The following is a 14,806-nucleotide window of genomic DNA, read 5'->3' on the forward strand; positions in this document are numbered from 1 at the left end:
AGGCGGAGGCCGCAGCTTCGCATCTTTCCCCCTCTCGTGGTGAGGTAATGGCTCCGCCCAGCCCCTGTGGCCAGGGCGGCCGTGGGCCGAGTCACTGCCGCGCCCGGCGGGGGGGATCCTCGGGAGAGCGGCGGGAGGGGCCGCCTCGGTACCGCGGCAGGAAGGACCGGCTCGGTACCGCGGTGCGAGCGGCCTCCTCCTCCCTCCCTCCCGCTTTCTCCTCCCTCCGCTCGCCGCTGCGTGCCGGCGGAGGGTGGGCAGCCGGGGAGCTGTGTGCCACTGTCCGTCCCCCCCCCCCCCCCCCCCCCGGCTGCCGGTGGGGATGGTACGGGCCGCTGGGTCGGTCTGTGTCAGGCGCCCGCGGACACGGGACGGGCCGGGGCGGGGGAGCCGCGGTGAGCGGGGCCGGGCCGTGGGGTCCGGGCACGGGGAACCCGGGCTGGGCCGGTCTCGGGGCGGGGAGGCCGGGGCCTGGAAGGGGAGGCCGGCCCGGGTCCGGCTGGGCCTGAGGCGTTCGGGGCCGGGGGCGCTGAGCAGGGCCGGTCCCAACCCGCTACGGCCTGAGGCCTCCGGGCACGGGGAGGCTGCGCCGGGCCCGGCAGGCCCGAGGTGTCCGGGCACGGAGCTCTGGTCTGGCAGGCCCCGGCCTGTCCCTGTAAGACCGGCGGTGTCTGGGCACGGGGGGTCCGGTCCAGTCCCGTTCCGCCCCCGCGGGGCCGGCGGTGTCCCGGCTCAGTCGGGGCCCGGGCCCGGGGGTCGGTCTGCCCTAGGCCGGTCCCATCAGGGCACGAAGGGCCGGGCCTTGCTCGGGTCACCCCGCGGTGGGGTTGCGCTGGTCCCTCAGGCTGAGCTTAAGGGCAGCGGCTCCTGGAGGGGTGCAGAGCAGGACTTGCACCGACCAGGCCTAAGAGACGTTTTAATATCCGTTGTGCTGATATTGTGCGCTTTCTCCCTTGCCTGCAGGAGGCCTGACGGATGTGCTGAGCTCTCACTATGAATGCTATTGTTGCCCTCTGCCATTTTTGTGAGCTCCACGGTCCTCGCACCCTCTTTTGTACTGAGGTTCTACATTCACCGCTTCCCCAAGGCGCAGGCAGCGGCGACATCTCTGGGCAGAATGAGCAGGCAGAAGAGGAGGAAGGGGGCATTCAGATGAGCAGTCGGATCCGCTCGCACAGCCCGGCGGAAGGTGCCAGCGCCGACTCCAGCAGCCCAGGGCCCAAGAAGTCAGATATGTGTGAGGCAAGTGTGAGGATCTGTGTGCGGACACCAGTGGCCCTTGGCTTAACTAAAGGGCTCTTGGATTCTCTAACGTAAATTGTATTGTTTAAGAGAGGGGGAAAAAAAAGTGAACTGTACTTCTTTTGTATGTGACTTCTAGTACCAGAAGATCTCCAAGTCCTCATAAAGTGTAATGATCTGTGACAAGAGGATGAAGGAACTGTTGTTGAGTAGATAGACCTTGACAAGATGGTGTCTTGAGGTCTCTTTAAGCCCCGTGCTCTGTGATTCTCTTGCGGCTGAGAAATGCTTTCCTCATCCTTGAAGAGCATTTACTTTATTAGATTAGGTCTGGTCATTTATTAGTAGTAATTTTAAGATCGGTATTGATTAGGAAACAGAAAAAAAAATGCAAAAGCAATTAAAACAATAGAGATAATGTACGTTCTCAGTCATTCTCATGCTTGTCTACTATTAGTACTTAGTATTAGTGGAGAATATTGGCATATTCTGAAAGGGTGGAAGTGTGATGTGATTTGAGTGTTTAGGTATTTTTTTCTTGAGGTAGTACTTGTTCTGAGGTATTTGTTATTTATTTTCCTTTAGGTTATGACCAGTTTTGTTAGGCCAGTTGGTTTCACAGCTGCTGTTAACTGAAATTTAGCACTTGTAGAGCCAGCACAAAGTTTACAGTCAAATTAAATAGTGGAAAATGAACATAAGAAGTATATCGCACATAGTTCTGTGTGAGGAGCCGGGTCCAAATCCTGACCCTGACTCATGTCTTGTCTTCTCAGTATTTCTGTTCTTATCTGTATGCGTGAGTAATGTTTCCCTACATTTTGAAGGGAATACACAGAGGCCTTTGGAAACCTTAGATAACTGCATGCTCATTTATGGCTGGATTTGCTTTTCTATCTTCAGGGTTGCCGCTCTCTTGCAGGAGGACATCCTGGGTATGTCAGCCACGACAAAGAAACTTCCATCAAGTACGTCAGTCACCAACACCCGAACCACCCCCAGCTGTTCAGCATCGTGCGCCAGGCCTGTGTTCGCAGTCTGAGCTGCGAGGTAACTGTCTGGGAGTACAGGGAGAAAACCCATTTGTGGCCTTATGTATCATTTCAAATCCAAAATAGTGCTTTGCTGCTCCTGGCTGCTCTGTGCAGCCTGAAACAAGGAGGGAATGGGGGTGGAAAGACAGACACACAAGTCTGTTCATTCCAGGATTGGTGGTAATTTTTAAGGTTGATCTTTGATAACCTTGAGGGTTCCTTCCTCTCGCCTTGTGAGACGAAAAATTTCCCCATCTTGTTTTTCCTTCTATGTGTTTATTGGTTTTCTTTGTAAGATAAACTGTTCTTGTAAAAACATTGGAATCTGTTGTTTAGTGCCAAGAAATTTGATCTTTGTTAGACCACTAACATTCAGCGTCTCATAGAAGTGAAGGGAGAACCTTACAGATTAATGAGCATTTCTGTGTCAGGATCAGCAAAATCCCATGTGGATTCTCAATAGAATTGTAGTTGAATAGAGCTGAATTTTTCAAATACAGTTAAATTGAAGGTTTAGTAGTGTTTGTAGGATACCGCTGGAGGTCTCTTTGACCCTGGGTTTTGGCTAGTAGCCTAAAAAAGGCTTGTTTTATTCACCAGGTGTGTGTTAAAGAGCAGGAAGCTTTGTTCAGTTTATTACCATTTCAGCTGTGTGATGTGCTTAACTACTTTGGTGTATGTGTCCTTCCCCTTCAGGTGTGCCCAGGACGTGAAGGCCCTATTTTTTTTGGAGATGAACAGCATGGTTTTGTGTTCAGCCACACCTTCTTTATCAAAGACAGCCTGGCTCGAGGTTTCCAGCGCTGGTACAGCATCATCACTATCATGATGGACCGGATTTACCTCATCAACTCCTGGCCTTTCTTGTTGGGAAAAATCAGAGGCATCATTGATGAGCTTCAGGGCAAAGCACTTAAGGTAGGTCAGTGCACAGAGTCCATTTGACTCAATGTTAGTAAAATATTATGATAGTTGATTTACAGCTGAGTCAAAAAGCTGATGCAGCTCATTGCAGTCAGGGTGGTCACTAAGGTTGACAGAAGGGACAAGAGGCCGGTGTGTATCTGGGGGTGTAGGAGAGAAGGAACAGGGTGCCTCTCTCATTTTAAGCCAGTCACAACGCTTTTCACAGACCTAACTGCTCGACAGTAGCTCTGTTAGAAATGTAAGTAACTAACATTGTGAAGGACAGTGGTTTTGGAGCACAAGTGTTACTTAATTTTAGTCAGTCCAAGAATAAGAAGTCCCTTCCCTCTCTTTTCCCATGATTTACAGTGTATTTTGGATGATTGTGTGACGCACCCTTTTCACTTCACTTTTTTTGTTGGGGTTTTTTGACTCGGCTTTATGTAAGCATTTTGTCTTTTTCAGTCTCTTATATTGCCCTTCTTCTGCGGTGTAGGTGTTCGAAGCAGAGCAGTATGGGTGTCCTCAGCGTGCCCAGCGGATGAACACGGCCTTCACTCCCTTCCTGCACCAGCGGAATGGCAACGCGGCCCGCTCCTTAACATCACTGACCAACGATGAAAACCTGTGGGCATGCTTGCACACTTCCTTTGCTTGGTAATGCCACTTGTGTGTCTAGCTTCTACAACTCCCTCGCAAAGAGAATATTGCCATATTCTGAAAGGGTGGAAGTGTGATTTGATTTGAATGTTTGGGTATCTTTTTCTTGAGTTAGTAAGTTGGACTTTGCTAAGTAGTTTCTGAACTGGAAGGAGCTAAGCACGGAAAGACAGCAGCCTGCTGATGCCTTTAGGACAAAAAAAAAAGGCTTGTTTCTGTGAAGTAAACCTACTAATGTGGCTGCTGACGGAAACCATGTCTATCTAGATGGAAAGGCTTTGCAGTAGAAAAGTAAGTATGGAAGAAGGCAAGAAAAGATGCTCCTACCCCCAATGTGTTGTACCTCGGATTCACACTTGAACTAACAGCGGTGGTTCACCTGGAAGTGCCTGTGTATTGTGACAGGCAGCATGGGAGGTGCAGCCATTTGGCACAGTAGTGTGTCTGTGGCAGTGAAGTTGCTCCAGTGCCTGACTTGCTCATCAGACTTCCCTGGAAAGATGCCACAGAGAGGGTTGCAACACTGGCGTGTGACTTGGATGGGGGATAAGGGTGTTGCACAAAGTAATTGCAAAAGAGTAGGCCTTTCGGTGACTTTGAGTGGCAGTGGTCGTAAGATGTGTTGAAAGGACACGCAAATTGGTTAGTGGTTAGATTTTTGGTTGAGATTGTCGCACCGAGTTTCATACTGGATTTTTGCACATAGCAAGCAGGCTTAATGAAGGCTACTTCTGTTTCTTTCAATGTCTCCAGGCTTTTGAAAGCTTGTGGCAGCCGACTCACAGAGAAGCTTCTGGAGGGAGCACCAACAGAAGACACCCTCGTTCAGATGGAAAAACTTGCAGGTGAGATAGAAGCTTCCAGAGCTGGAAGACCCTCTGATAATGCTTTGGATGGTAAAACACCGAGTCCTTTTGTCAGCATCACAGTGCAGCCATCTCTCTTGGACTTCTTGGACGTCTCTCTGAACCTTAGTGCTGGTCTCTGCGGTAGCTGATGCGCTCTCCCATGTGGGGATGACTCTGGCAGGAATGCGAAATCAAGGCCCGTGGCCTTGTAGGCTCTCTGCACGCACATGTGGTGTTTGTTACTTGTGTAGGGGTGTTGCATCATCGTGATTATTGTTCTTTCTGGCTGGGTTGGCCCTCCCGATGAATCTCTATGGCCAGAAGAATTTGCAGTCACAACATATGGAGCTTTCTTCTTGCTCCCTTTTCTACGAAATTTCTAAAATTAAAGAATCAAAATTTTTCCTTGCATTGAATTATTTTTTTATTAATCCATTTCGACTAGAATCTACAAAACCTGCCTCAAAGCTTTGGCCATGAATAGAATATAGAGAACACGTAGCTGGTCAAAAGATGTGACTGTGTTCTGTAGAAGATGAAAATTCCTTCTTGAGCCTTCAGTGGTTATTGTATAGCTGAACTATGAAACTCCATTAACACCGCAGGTGTGTCTGTGACACCAGAACTTTCAGTTGCTGCGTTCTGAACTCTGTCTCTCCACATACAGCCAAAATCAGTTGGCTGCAGTATGCATAGGCACTTCTGAGGCAGTTCCCATGCCTAGAGAGCAGCGATTTTTATAACCACTCTACCTTTTTTTGCTAGACCTGAAAGAAGAGTCGGAAGGCTGGGATGGTTCCGAGGAAGAAGAGAAGCCTTCTTCCCAGCCAGATGTTGTAGAAGGGCAGGAGCTATCTAAATGCTCACCTGAAACATCTCTGATGCCGGATTGCAACAGCTGGAACGTAGCTCACAGAAGGTTGTCAGTCTTTCGCTCTCTCAGGCACATGAGACAGGTAAGAGAGGAGCACAGTCACTCTGATGCTGAATTTGCAAGCTAATAACCTCTTGTTCTCCTGATAACAGTATTTGAAAAGATATATTTATTTCCTGCAGCCTGCACTTCTTTACTGGTTCTGTGTTCAACACAGTGCCTGCACAACTAGTAATATGGTGTAATACGGTGTAACTGCATCTCTGAGGATGCTCCCTTCCTCTGAGATCACGTGGGCCTCTAGTGATCATTAGTCATGTGGGATGGGATCATATGATTTCTCTCAAATTCTGCACTTCTTCCCAAGAAGAGTGGCAGTAATTTAATACAGAGGTCATGCAGCATCTTCAAAGCCAAGTATTATTTGCTTAAAACAAAAGTGTTTCAGAAGGGAAAAAAAAATCATTTACAAACAAAACAAATGGTTCTGTAAGACCTAGGTTTTATTCAGTGCTTCCAGTTACCTGGCTGAGGGGGAAGGTTCAGTGCATTTGACCCACAGTCTCTTTCGCACCAGCTTCTTTTTCTGAACACTCCTGACAAATACCTGTTTTATGTCCTTAGCCTCCTTTTGTTCTGCTGTCTCCTAATTTGGAATGCTTGAAGCTATCGAACTACACCACTGTGTTGTGCAAGCGTGTGCCTTTGGAGGCTTGTCTGAGAATATCGTTTAATCTTTCGTGCCTGAATCGCTGTTGTGAACGTAGCCCAGAACAGAGAAATGCCTGACAGTTGTTATCATCTAATAGAAGTTGTTCAGTCCCATTCCAAATGGGCCTGTGTCCATCTTACCAAAACCGCTAATTTGGCCAGCGAGCAGGCTGATTGATGCAGTCTAGCCAGAGCCCCGAAGATTTTGGAGCAACCTAGAAATGAAACTGCTGTTCTCTTAATGCGCTTCATGTTGAATTGGATCAGTGGTTAGGCGTGTTGGCAAAGTGGTACTTTGCTGCTGTTTGTTCTTGAAACCATAGATGGGGCAAATATTGCTTTGCAGGACAGTCCAACCACTTTCACACCTGTCAAAGAAATACTTGATCTTGGTGCTGTGGGTTGGGGCTATTACTCTGTGCACAAAACCTGCCAAATTTTCATGTTCATTTCTGCTGTTCACTTCTAGCCATTTTCTTATGTGGCAGTCCTGTTTTTGACAGGGAAAACTGGCCATTTCACTAATTTTCAATGCAGAAATTTTTTTTTTTCCAGGTTCTTGGGGCATCAGCATTCCACGTGCTGGCTTGGCATGTTCTGATGGGGAACCAGGTCATCTGGAAAGCTCGAGACGTGGATCTTGTCCAGTCTGCTTTTGATGTGCTACGGGTAGAAACTTCTCCTTTGTTTCCTGGCTGCATATTTTTACATCTGTTTCTCTAGTAATCCAGCCTTCATAATGACCTGTCTCTGACATGTAATCTTGGGGCGAATGTGTTCTAAATTATGTGGTTTTAATAAAACAACAACAAAAAAACCAAACCCCAAAACATCCACCAAACAAAAAAATCTTCAACCTTTGGATGTATTGGTTGTCCCCAGCAACTGCGTAGCCTTTCAAGCTGAGTAGGATACTTCTGATCCCACAGATCAGGAGTGTCTGCCTGAGCAGTGCTCCGAGTCTTGGCTGGCGCTGGAAGTTGGGGAGAAAGTTGTAGTTTACTGGTTTAGCTCCAGTGTTTTTCTTGACGTGTTTCCTTCCTTCTTTAGACCATGCTGCCTGTTGGTTGCGTGCGGATCATCCCCTACAGTGACCAGTATGAAGAGGCGTATCGGTGTAACTTCCTAGGGCTTAGCCCGCATGTCCAAATCCCATCCCACATATTATCATCTGGTAAGAACTCCTTGCAGAACCCTCTCATTTCCCCATCATCTTATGTTAAAGGACACAAGATTTTTTTTTTTTTTTTAAATTAAGTATTGGCAGATAGTCTAACAATGCTGCATGAAAGAAAACCTGTACCACTTCGTTTTGTTTTCCCCATACCCCTGCCTGATCAGTAGTTGAAAGGTGTGACAACTGCTTTGAGCACTGATCATACTGTAGCTGACAGTCCTGGTTCCTACTGAGGAAAGGTTAATGCTGGGCCAAATATCATAAGCTGACAGAGCTGTGCTTTCTCGGAGCAGGGTATGCAGCTGTAATTTTAGAATCTGGGCTAGTACAGTTAATGTTCTTTTGGGCTCTTGTCGCTCTAGAGTTTGCGGTCCTTGTGGAAGTTCGCACTGCTACCCGGTCCAGTCTCTACCCAACTCTGTTTGATGATGAGCAGTCCCTCAACAAGTACGAGTTTGTTGTCACCAGTGGTAGCCCTATTGCAGCAGATCGAGGTGGGTGATTTGAAAGCAGAAAGAACCTGTATCACTGAGGTTAAAAGAGCATCTTGGTCTTTAATTGTTTTTTATGCTGTTCATGTGCTGGCCCTTAAGGAAGTCTGAGTAGAAGCCAGGTCAGTGTACAACTGGGGTACTGCTATTTGAGGTGAGGTTTACCACAGGCTGTTTAATTGTAAAGGGTTTGCTTTGCCAGATCAGCATTTTGCTTATTAATTTTCAGAAGTGAGAAACTAATTCTGTAACGTGTATAGTAGCAATTGTAGGGAAATTCTTCTGTAACCCACAATGAACATTTTCTATCCTAGAATACTTGTGTGTTTGAGTAAGTCTAGCTTATAAGGACCGTGATGTTACTCATCACCCATGTTCCGCTTGATAGACAAGTATGACTGATACAGAAATGCCCAGACCAGGATTCAGCCGAATCGCGGGCGGCATCAAAAGCAGCGTGGCCAGCAGGTCGAGGGAGGTGATTCTGCTGCTCTACTCCGCTCTGGTGAGACCTCACCTGGAGCACTGCGTCCAGCTCTGGAGCCCTCAGCACAAGAAGGACATGGACCTGTTGGAGCAGGTCCAGAGGAGGGCACAAAAATGATCCGAGGGCTGGAGCCCCTCTCCTACGAGGACAGGGTGAGGGAGTTGGGGTGGTTCAGCCTGGAGAAGAGAAGGCTGTGGGGAGACCTTATTGCGGCCTTTCAGTACTTAAAGGGGGCCTATAGGAAGGGTGGGGGCAATCTTTTTAGCAAGGCCTGTTGTGACAAGGCAAGGAATCATTATTAATAATGATAATAAATATAATATTTATTATATTTATATAAAAATTTATTTATATTAAAAAAAAATAAATTAAAATAAAGAGTAGGTTTGGACTAGACATAAGGAAGACATTTTTTACAATGAGGGTGGTGAAGCACTGACATGGGTTGCCCAGAGAGGTAGTGGAGGCCCCATCCCTAGAAACGTTCCAGGTCAGGTTGGACGGGGCTGTGAGCAACCTGGTCTGGTTAAAGCTGTCCCTGCTCACTGCAGGGGTTTGGGCTGGACGAGCTATAAAGGTCCCTTCCAACCCAAAGCATTCTAGGATTCTGTGACCTTTTTGTTGTTGTTGCCTACTTTGTTCAAGGACTTGAGCACTTGCACCTAGATGTGGTTTGAGTCAGGTCTATCAGTCTTGTGTTTTCTGGGAAGTCTTAATTTAGATGAATTGGCCTCATTGACTGTCTCAAAAGACTTGACAGATGGCTAATCCTTCCTACTCTGTCCTCTGAAGATACAGGTGCAATGCAAAGCGGAGGCTTCCTCCCTCCGTAGTGTTCTTCCTGTGCTCCAGCAGCTGTTGTAGGTCCCACATGTATAATTACAGTAGTCTACTTTGCATCCAACCAGTGGCATGTCCAGAATCTTCTGGACAAAAATAGTTACTGAAAGGACTTTTATCCACTGCAGCATCACACTTATTAGGCCATGGACTGCTGGGGAAAAAAAGCCTCCTAGGGAATTCCAAAAAGCGGTGAGGAATGCTTGGGTTGCTTGATGCTTTGGTTTTTTTACTAAGTATCCTGGAACTGCCCTTAACAAGAGGAGCATTAAATCAAGATTAAGTGGAGACTTTAAAATTGAGGGTATATATTTTTTTATATATGTGCATATATTGTACAAAGCATAACGATTTTTCATAACTTCGCATTTTTTAATGAGCTTTTGATATGGGACTAGAAACAACAAAATCGAAACAACAGTTTAAAAGTAGGTCTGGAGAAAACAAAGGCCCCTGAATCTGTGTGCATGTCCCAGGACCCTTCGCAAAATTCTATGTTGCTTCTTGGATCAGACGTTTTTCTAGCGGGATGATCTTTAGATCCTCTTCTGTGGAAATGAAATCATGGCAGGCTGCTGGGGGGTATATTTTTTCACCTTCTAGAATAGGTAGGTTTCTTCCTGACTCGAGGAAGATTATTATCTGTGAACTAATCGAGCCAAATTGTATGTTGAAATTGCCCGTGCTCTTACTAATAGTGTAGCTTTGTGCATACAGAGGAAGCTGCATTAACACACCAGACCAAAGTACTGGTGAAAAGTGAGTGCAGACTAGTGCTCTTGAAAAGAATAAGAGGTGGAACAAAAGTGTATTGTTGTCTGTAATTCCAGCAGCTATTCAGGCCTAGGTCACAGAATAAATGGACTTAGTCCTTGCTAACAATTACTAGTAAGGTGTAAGTGGGTAACCTAGAGCCTGTGTGTCCTCCTTCTCACCCTTTTTCTCCTTTCTGATCCTGCAGTTGGCCCTACAATCTTGAACAAGATTGAAGCTGCCCTGACCAACCAGAACCTTTCTGTAGATGTTGTGGATCAGTGCCTTGTTTGCCTGAAGGAGGAGTGGATGAAGTAAGTATGACTACATTCCTTTCAGAGAAACAGCTTTGGCACTAATCCTGGAACGGTTACAGCAGAGTACAGGACAAACTTGTAGTCAGGTAACTTCTGCTGTGGTATCGACAGTAGCTGGCTTTACTGTTGGGAGCTAAGAATATCATAGAATCATCAGAGTTGTTCTACTCTGGTTCAAGCTGTCTTTTTGGCTTTCAGCAATTCTTAACCTTTATGCTTCAGTTCACGCATCTGTCGGGTACCTACGTGACAATACTTGTCTGCCTTGTATACATTAGGAGGATTAAGTATGCAAATGCATATATGCCTGTCAGTGTGCGCTATATTCCAGCGCAGGTAACATGCCAAACAGATGTTGTGACTGTGCCTTCAGGCGCGACATTTCAAAGGTGCAAGTAGTTATAAAGGAAGACCAGACAGTCATGTGAAATAATTCATGGAACGTTAACGATTTTGTGAATTTACCTGAAGGCCAGATGAGCACTAGATGTGTCTCCCAGGGAGATTCCCAGTTGTCACAATTAATTGTTTTACTTTGCGCTAGAATGAAAAAACAGACTAGAATTATGCATATTACTACTAAAAATGAGTAATCCCGCTAGCTAATCCCCCCCTTTCCTTGTACTCTCTTCCCCCCACTTTCTTCATTCAAAGCGTGAGAATAGTTTCCAAGGAATCTTGTCTGAAGCTTTTATTAACATTTAGTTGCAGCAGGTACCGAGAGAAGCTACGCTTATTCCCTCTTTGATGCGTGCAAGTCCATTGTAATAGTGACAGGAGTTTCTTGTTTCTGCAGTAAAGTGAAGGTCCTCTTTAAATTCACTAAAGTGGACAGCAGACCCAAGGAGGATACCCAAAAACTGCTGAGCATTCTGGGAGCAGCAGAGGAGGACAACGTCAAGCTTCTCAAGTTCTGGATGACTGGCCTGAGCAAGACGTACAAGTCCCACCTGATGTCAACCGTTCGCAGCCCAACGTCCTCAGAGTCCCGGAACTAAAGGGTGCCCAACCTCACTTGCTGCCTTCAGATAATCGCAGGGAACCCCGAGTTACCGCTGCTGAGCCTGCAGCACGTGCGTTAGGCGGGTAGTGAAACTTCATCACTATTCTTCCGGCCCTCAAACTAACTTGAAGAGTGACTTGAGTCTTTTCTAATTGCTGTGAGACTGGACTAATAAGTGCTAATAAATAGTGCTGCTGTCTGTCCTGAAACTCAACTCTAACTCTAGACCTCCACACTCAAGACTAAAACTCAGCAACACTCAAAGAATCAGCGTGAATTAATTAAAATCCCATACTGTCCTCATTAGGCGTTACGGTGTGGCAGTAGACCTCAGTTTTAGATTTCATTGGCAAGACTCGGATACCTGTGACGACATTGAGAACTCCTGGGAGTGCATATACTTAATCTCTTCGAATCCCACATAAATCGCCTAAATGCCTGAGAGAACAAGAACCAAAAATAAGTGACACGTCACAGGGTATGGATCACGTGTAAATTATTTCAAACCACTTTATGCTCGGATTTAAGAAGAGACTATTTTCTGCTGTAGCATAAGTCAGGATATCCTATTGGAGTCCTGTCACTCCACTTTATTTATTTATATCTTAACTTGAGACAGTTTCAGCATTTGCTTTGGAAATCTTGTCTGGGAGGGAGAATTGTAATATAAGAAGTCTCAAAATGCAGCCTGCTTGCCTCTCTAGAGGGAAAAATACTCACCTTGTTTTGCCTGTGGTTGCAAAACTTCCAGTTAATGAAGATAACCTCGCCAGGATAAGGTTGCTGGTGGTGTTCTGTCTTCAGAAATAAGTTTTCTAGCCTCCTAATTAAGTTAAGCAGAAAAGATCCAACCTGTAGGTGCTCCCTTCTTATATAACTCTATAGTAGCCATTTTTGCTTAATAGTTCATGGAAACATTGGTGCATTTTTTAATTACCTAAACAGATATTCCTTATCTGTATTGTAAGGAGTTACTGTTTCTGTTGTGAAGTCTCTTTTTGTCGGTGTGGGTTTTGGTTGTTTTTTTTTTTTTTTTTTCCCTTGGATCATTGTTGGGAAAACTTGACATTACCGTAGACATTTTTAACAAGCTAGAGGCAGGTTTTACCAGGTGACCTTCTACACTCATTCAAAGAAGACTCAAGCTCAGAGGGGATGTTCCAACTTGTCACGAGTTCTGTTCTTATATATAAAATATGCAGGTTGATTTTTGTCTGGAACATCTGTAAAATGGCGACAGGCATTAAATCTCATTAAGAGCTATTTTTGTAAAATGGACAAAGCCTAGTTTTTGTGTTGATTTTCCATGTGTGTTGGGGTGGGGGAAGCAGCAGTTGAGCCACAAGGTAATTCCTGCATCTTAGCCTTGATCTAATTTACAGAATTTAACAGGTCTTTTTCTCCTAACTTTGTATGTATTTAGTTTCTTGTACATATGGAGCAAGAGATGCTCAGATGTATTAATTGAAAATGCTTGACTGGACATAAACAACCGCAGGATATTCAAACAGCAAAGAGATGCTTGGAAAAAGGCATCGCTCTGTTACTTCAGAAACTAACCACTTACTTAATTTCAGGGTTTGCAAAAAGGCTTGCGTTTCCCAATTGTCAGTAAGGGAACATAAGACAAAAGAGGTGCTCAAGCTCTATCCACAGGAAAGGAAGCTTTGAATCGTGCATGCATTTTGCTTCCTTATGTGCTGGTGCTAGTCATGAGGGAAGAACAAAGCCCATTGATACTGGGATAAAAGCGACAGAAGCCATTAGAAAAGCATGGACTAGTAGATCAGAATTTCCAGTGCTAGGTCGGTGCTTGCTCTTGTGGCTACCTTTTATGTGATCTAGTACTTATTTTTGTACTTGAAAGCTATTCTGGTCCAGTTCAGAGCTGCGTAACGCAACAGGTAAGACATTATGTGGCATTTAGACCTCCTTGACTGCTAAACCTTTTTCATCTTTTAAAGAATAGCTCTCCCAAGCAGTCCAACGTTAAAACCTCGTCTCTAACCTGCAGTCGGTGCATAAGCACCCACTAGCAAAGCCCATGCTTCTCAACAGAGGCGTGGTTTCTTCCAAAACAGCAAAAGCGTGGTCACAAGGTCAAGCCTGAGGCTTCATCTTCTTCCTTGCGCTGGTGTAAGTGGCGAGTTGTACGCGATGTCCATCGGTCTCCGTCCTGATCTGAAACAGGGCTGTGTCACGGACAACCAGACTCTGGATAACGTATCATTTTTGAGCCAGGGCAAGGAAACCACTAACTTAACACTTATAAAATGCCCCCAGGAAAGAAGGAGGGGAGAGTTGCTAAGTCTGTGAACCCAGGGCTCCTGCGTAGCATAAAACCAGATGTGCTTGCCTGCCAGAACAGATCTATCTGCAGGATTACCAAGTAATTGTCTGGGCAAGTTCCTGCAGCTCGCAGATCAGGCCGTGGGTTCTCCTTTTGCTGTCAGCGATAGCTGGAATGTGCACAACTTAATTAAGAAAAAAGCATGTCTGCAGACATCTTTCACCACCCTCCTTCCCTCTAAACGATACGCCTTAAAGTGATTAAAGCAGGATCTTTCTTTATTCTGGTGTGATGTCCTTTTGTGTGTGGCTGAGCAGCGTGTACCTGGGAGGGAGGCGGGAGCTGCTGCGGGCTGACGGAGACCTGGCACCGGGGCACTGGTTGGGCTGCAGTTACAGCCAAAGCTTTTTTTTTTTTTTTTTTTTCCTGCCACCGCTGTCCCCTCAGCCAAGCCTTTTCACACCACTTCTGCTGCCCCTGTCCCCTCAGCAGAGCCTTTACACCACTTCTGCTACCCCTGTTCCCTCAGCCAAGCCTTTTTGCCCCAGTTCTGCTACCCCTCTCCCCTCAGCTGAGCCTTTTTGTGTCAGTTGGGCTATCCCGTTCCCTCAGCTGAGCCTTTTTGCCCCAGTTCTGCTACCCATCCCCTTAGCTGAAGCCTTTTTGCCCCAGTTCTGCTGCCCCTGTCCCCTCAGCTGAGCCTTTTGGCACCAGTTCTGCTGCCCCTGTCCCCTCAGCCAAAGCCTTTTCGCACCAGTTCTGCCACCCCCTTCCCTCAGCCGAGCCTTTTTGCCCCAGTTCTGCCACCCCCTCCCCTCAGCCGAGCCTTTTTGCCCCAGTTCTGCCACCCCATTCCCTCAGCCAAAGCCTTTTTTGGCCCAGTTCTGCCACCCCTGTCCCCTCAGCCAAGCCTTTTTGCATCAGTTCTGCCACCCCCTCCCCTCAGCCAAAGCCTTTTTGCCCCAGTTCTGCCACCCCTGTCCCCTCAGCCAAGCCTTTTTGCCCCAGTTCTGCCACCACCTCCCCTCAGCCAAGCCTTTTTGCCCCAGTTCTGCCACCACCTCCCCTCAGCCAAAGCCTTTTTGGCCCAGTTCTGCCACCCATCCCCTTAGCCGAAGCCTTTTTGCCCCAGTTCTGCCACCCCTGTCCCCTCAGCCGAGCCTTTTTGTGTCA

At 46.6% G+C, this 14,806-nt stretch overlaps 1 protein-coding gene across 3 annotated transcripts; it reads left to right on the forward strand.

Annotated features, from left to right (window-relative positions):
* The first annotated feature begins 802 nt into the window (after positions 1 to 802).
* Positions 803 to 13,913, forward strand: FLCN (folliculin). Of its 3 annotated transcripts, none has more exons than XM_075718495.1 (11): positions 803 to 1,242; positions 2,146 to 2,298; positions 2,892 to 3,194; positions 3,679 to 3,839; positions 4,596 to 4,687; positions 5,456 to 5,646; positions 6,831 to 6,944; positions 7,326 to 7,449; positions 7,815 to 7,946; positions 10,232 to 10,337; positions 11,137 to 13,913. In XM_075718495.1, the coding sequence occupies exons 1-11, from the start codon at positions 994 to 996 to the stop codon at positions 11,336 to 11,338; spliced, it is 1,827 nt and encodes a 608-aa protein (XP_075574610.1). In that variant the 5' UTR covers positions 803 to 993; the 3' UTR covers positions 11,339 to 13,913. The 3 variants fall into 3 exon arrangements, with proteins under 3 accessions (XP_075574610.1, XP_075574611.1, XP_075574612.1); XM_075718496.1 differs by having other exon boundaries at positions 2,146 to 2,292; positions 2,973 to 3,194; XM_075718497.1 differs by lacking the exons at positions 10,232 to 10,337; positions 11,137 to 13,913 and adding an exon at positions 8,332 to 8,500 and having other exon boundaries at positions 2,146 to 2,292; positions 2,973 to 3,194.
* Positions 13,914 to 14,806: the final 893 nt, after the last annotated feature.

This window comes from Pelecanus crispus, chromosome 11 (genome assembly GCF_030463565.1).
Source record: "Pelecanus crispus isolate bPelCri1 chromosome 11, bPelCri1.pri, whole genome shotgun sequence".
In the NCBI taxonomy this organism is placed as follows: domain Eukaryota; kingdom Metazoa; phylum Chordata; class Aves; order Pelecaniformes; family Pelecanidae; genus Pelecanus; species Pelecanus crispus.

Coding starts and splice junctions, on each gene's coding strand:
- FLCN (XM_075718495.1), top strand. CDS start 994: ATGAATGCTATTGTTGCCCTCTGCCATTTTTGTGAGCTCCACGGTCCT. Junction 1,243..2,145: donor AGAAGTCAGATATGTGTGAG/GCAAGTGTGAGG, acceptor TTCTATCTTCAG/GGTTGCCGCTCTCTTGCAGG. Junction 6,945..7,325: donor CTGCTTTTGATGTGCTACGG/GTAGAAACTTCT, acceptor TTCCTTCTTTAG/ACCATGCTGCCTGTTGGTTG.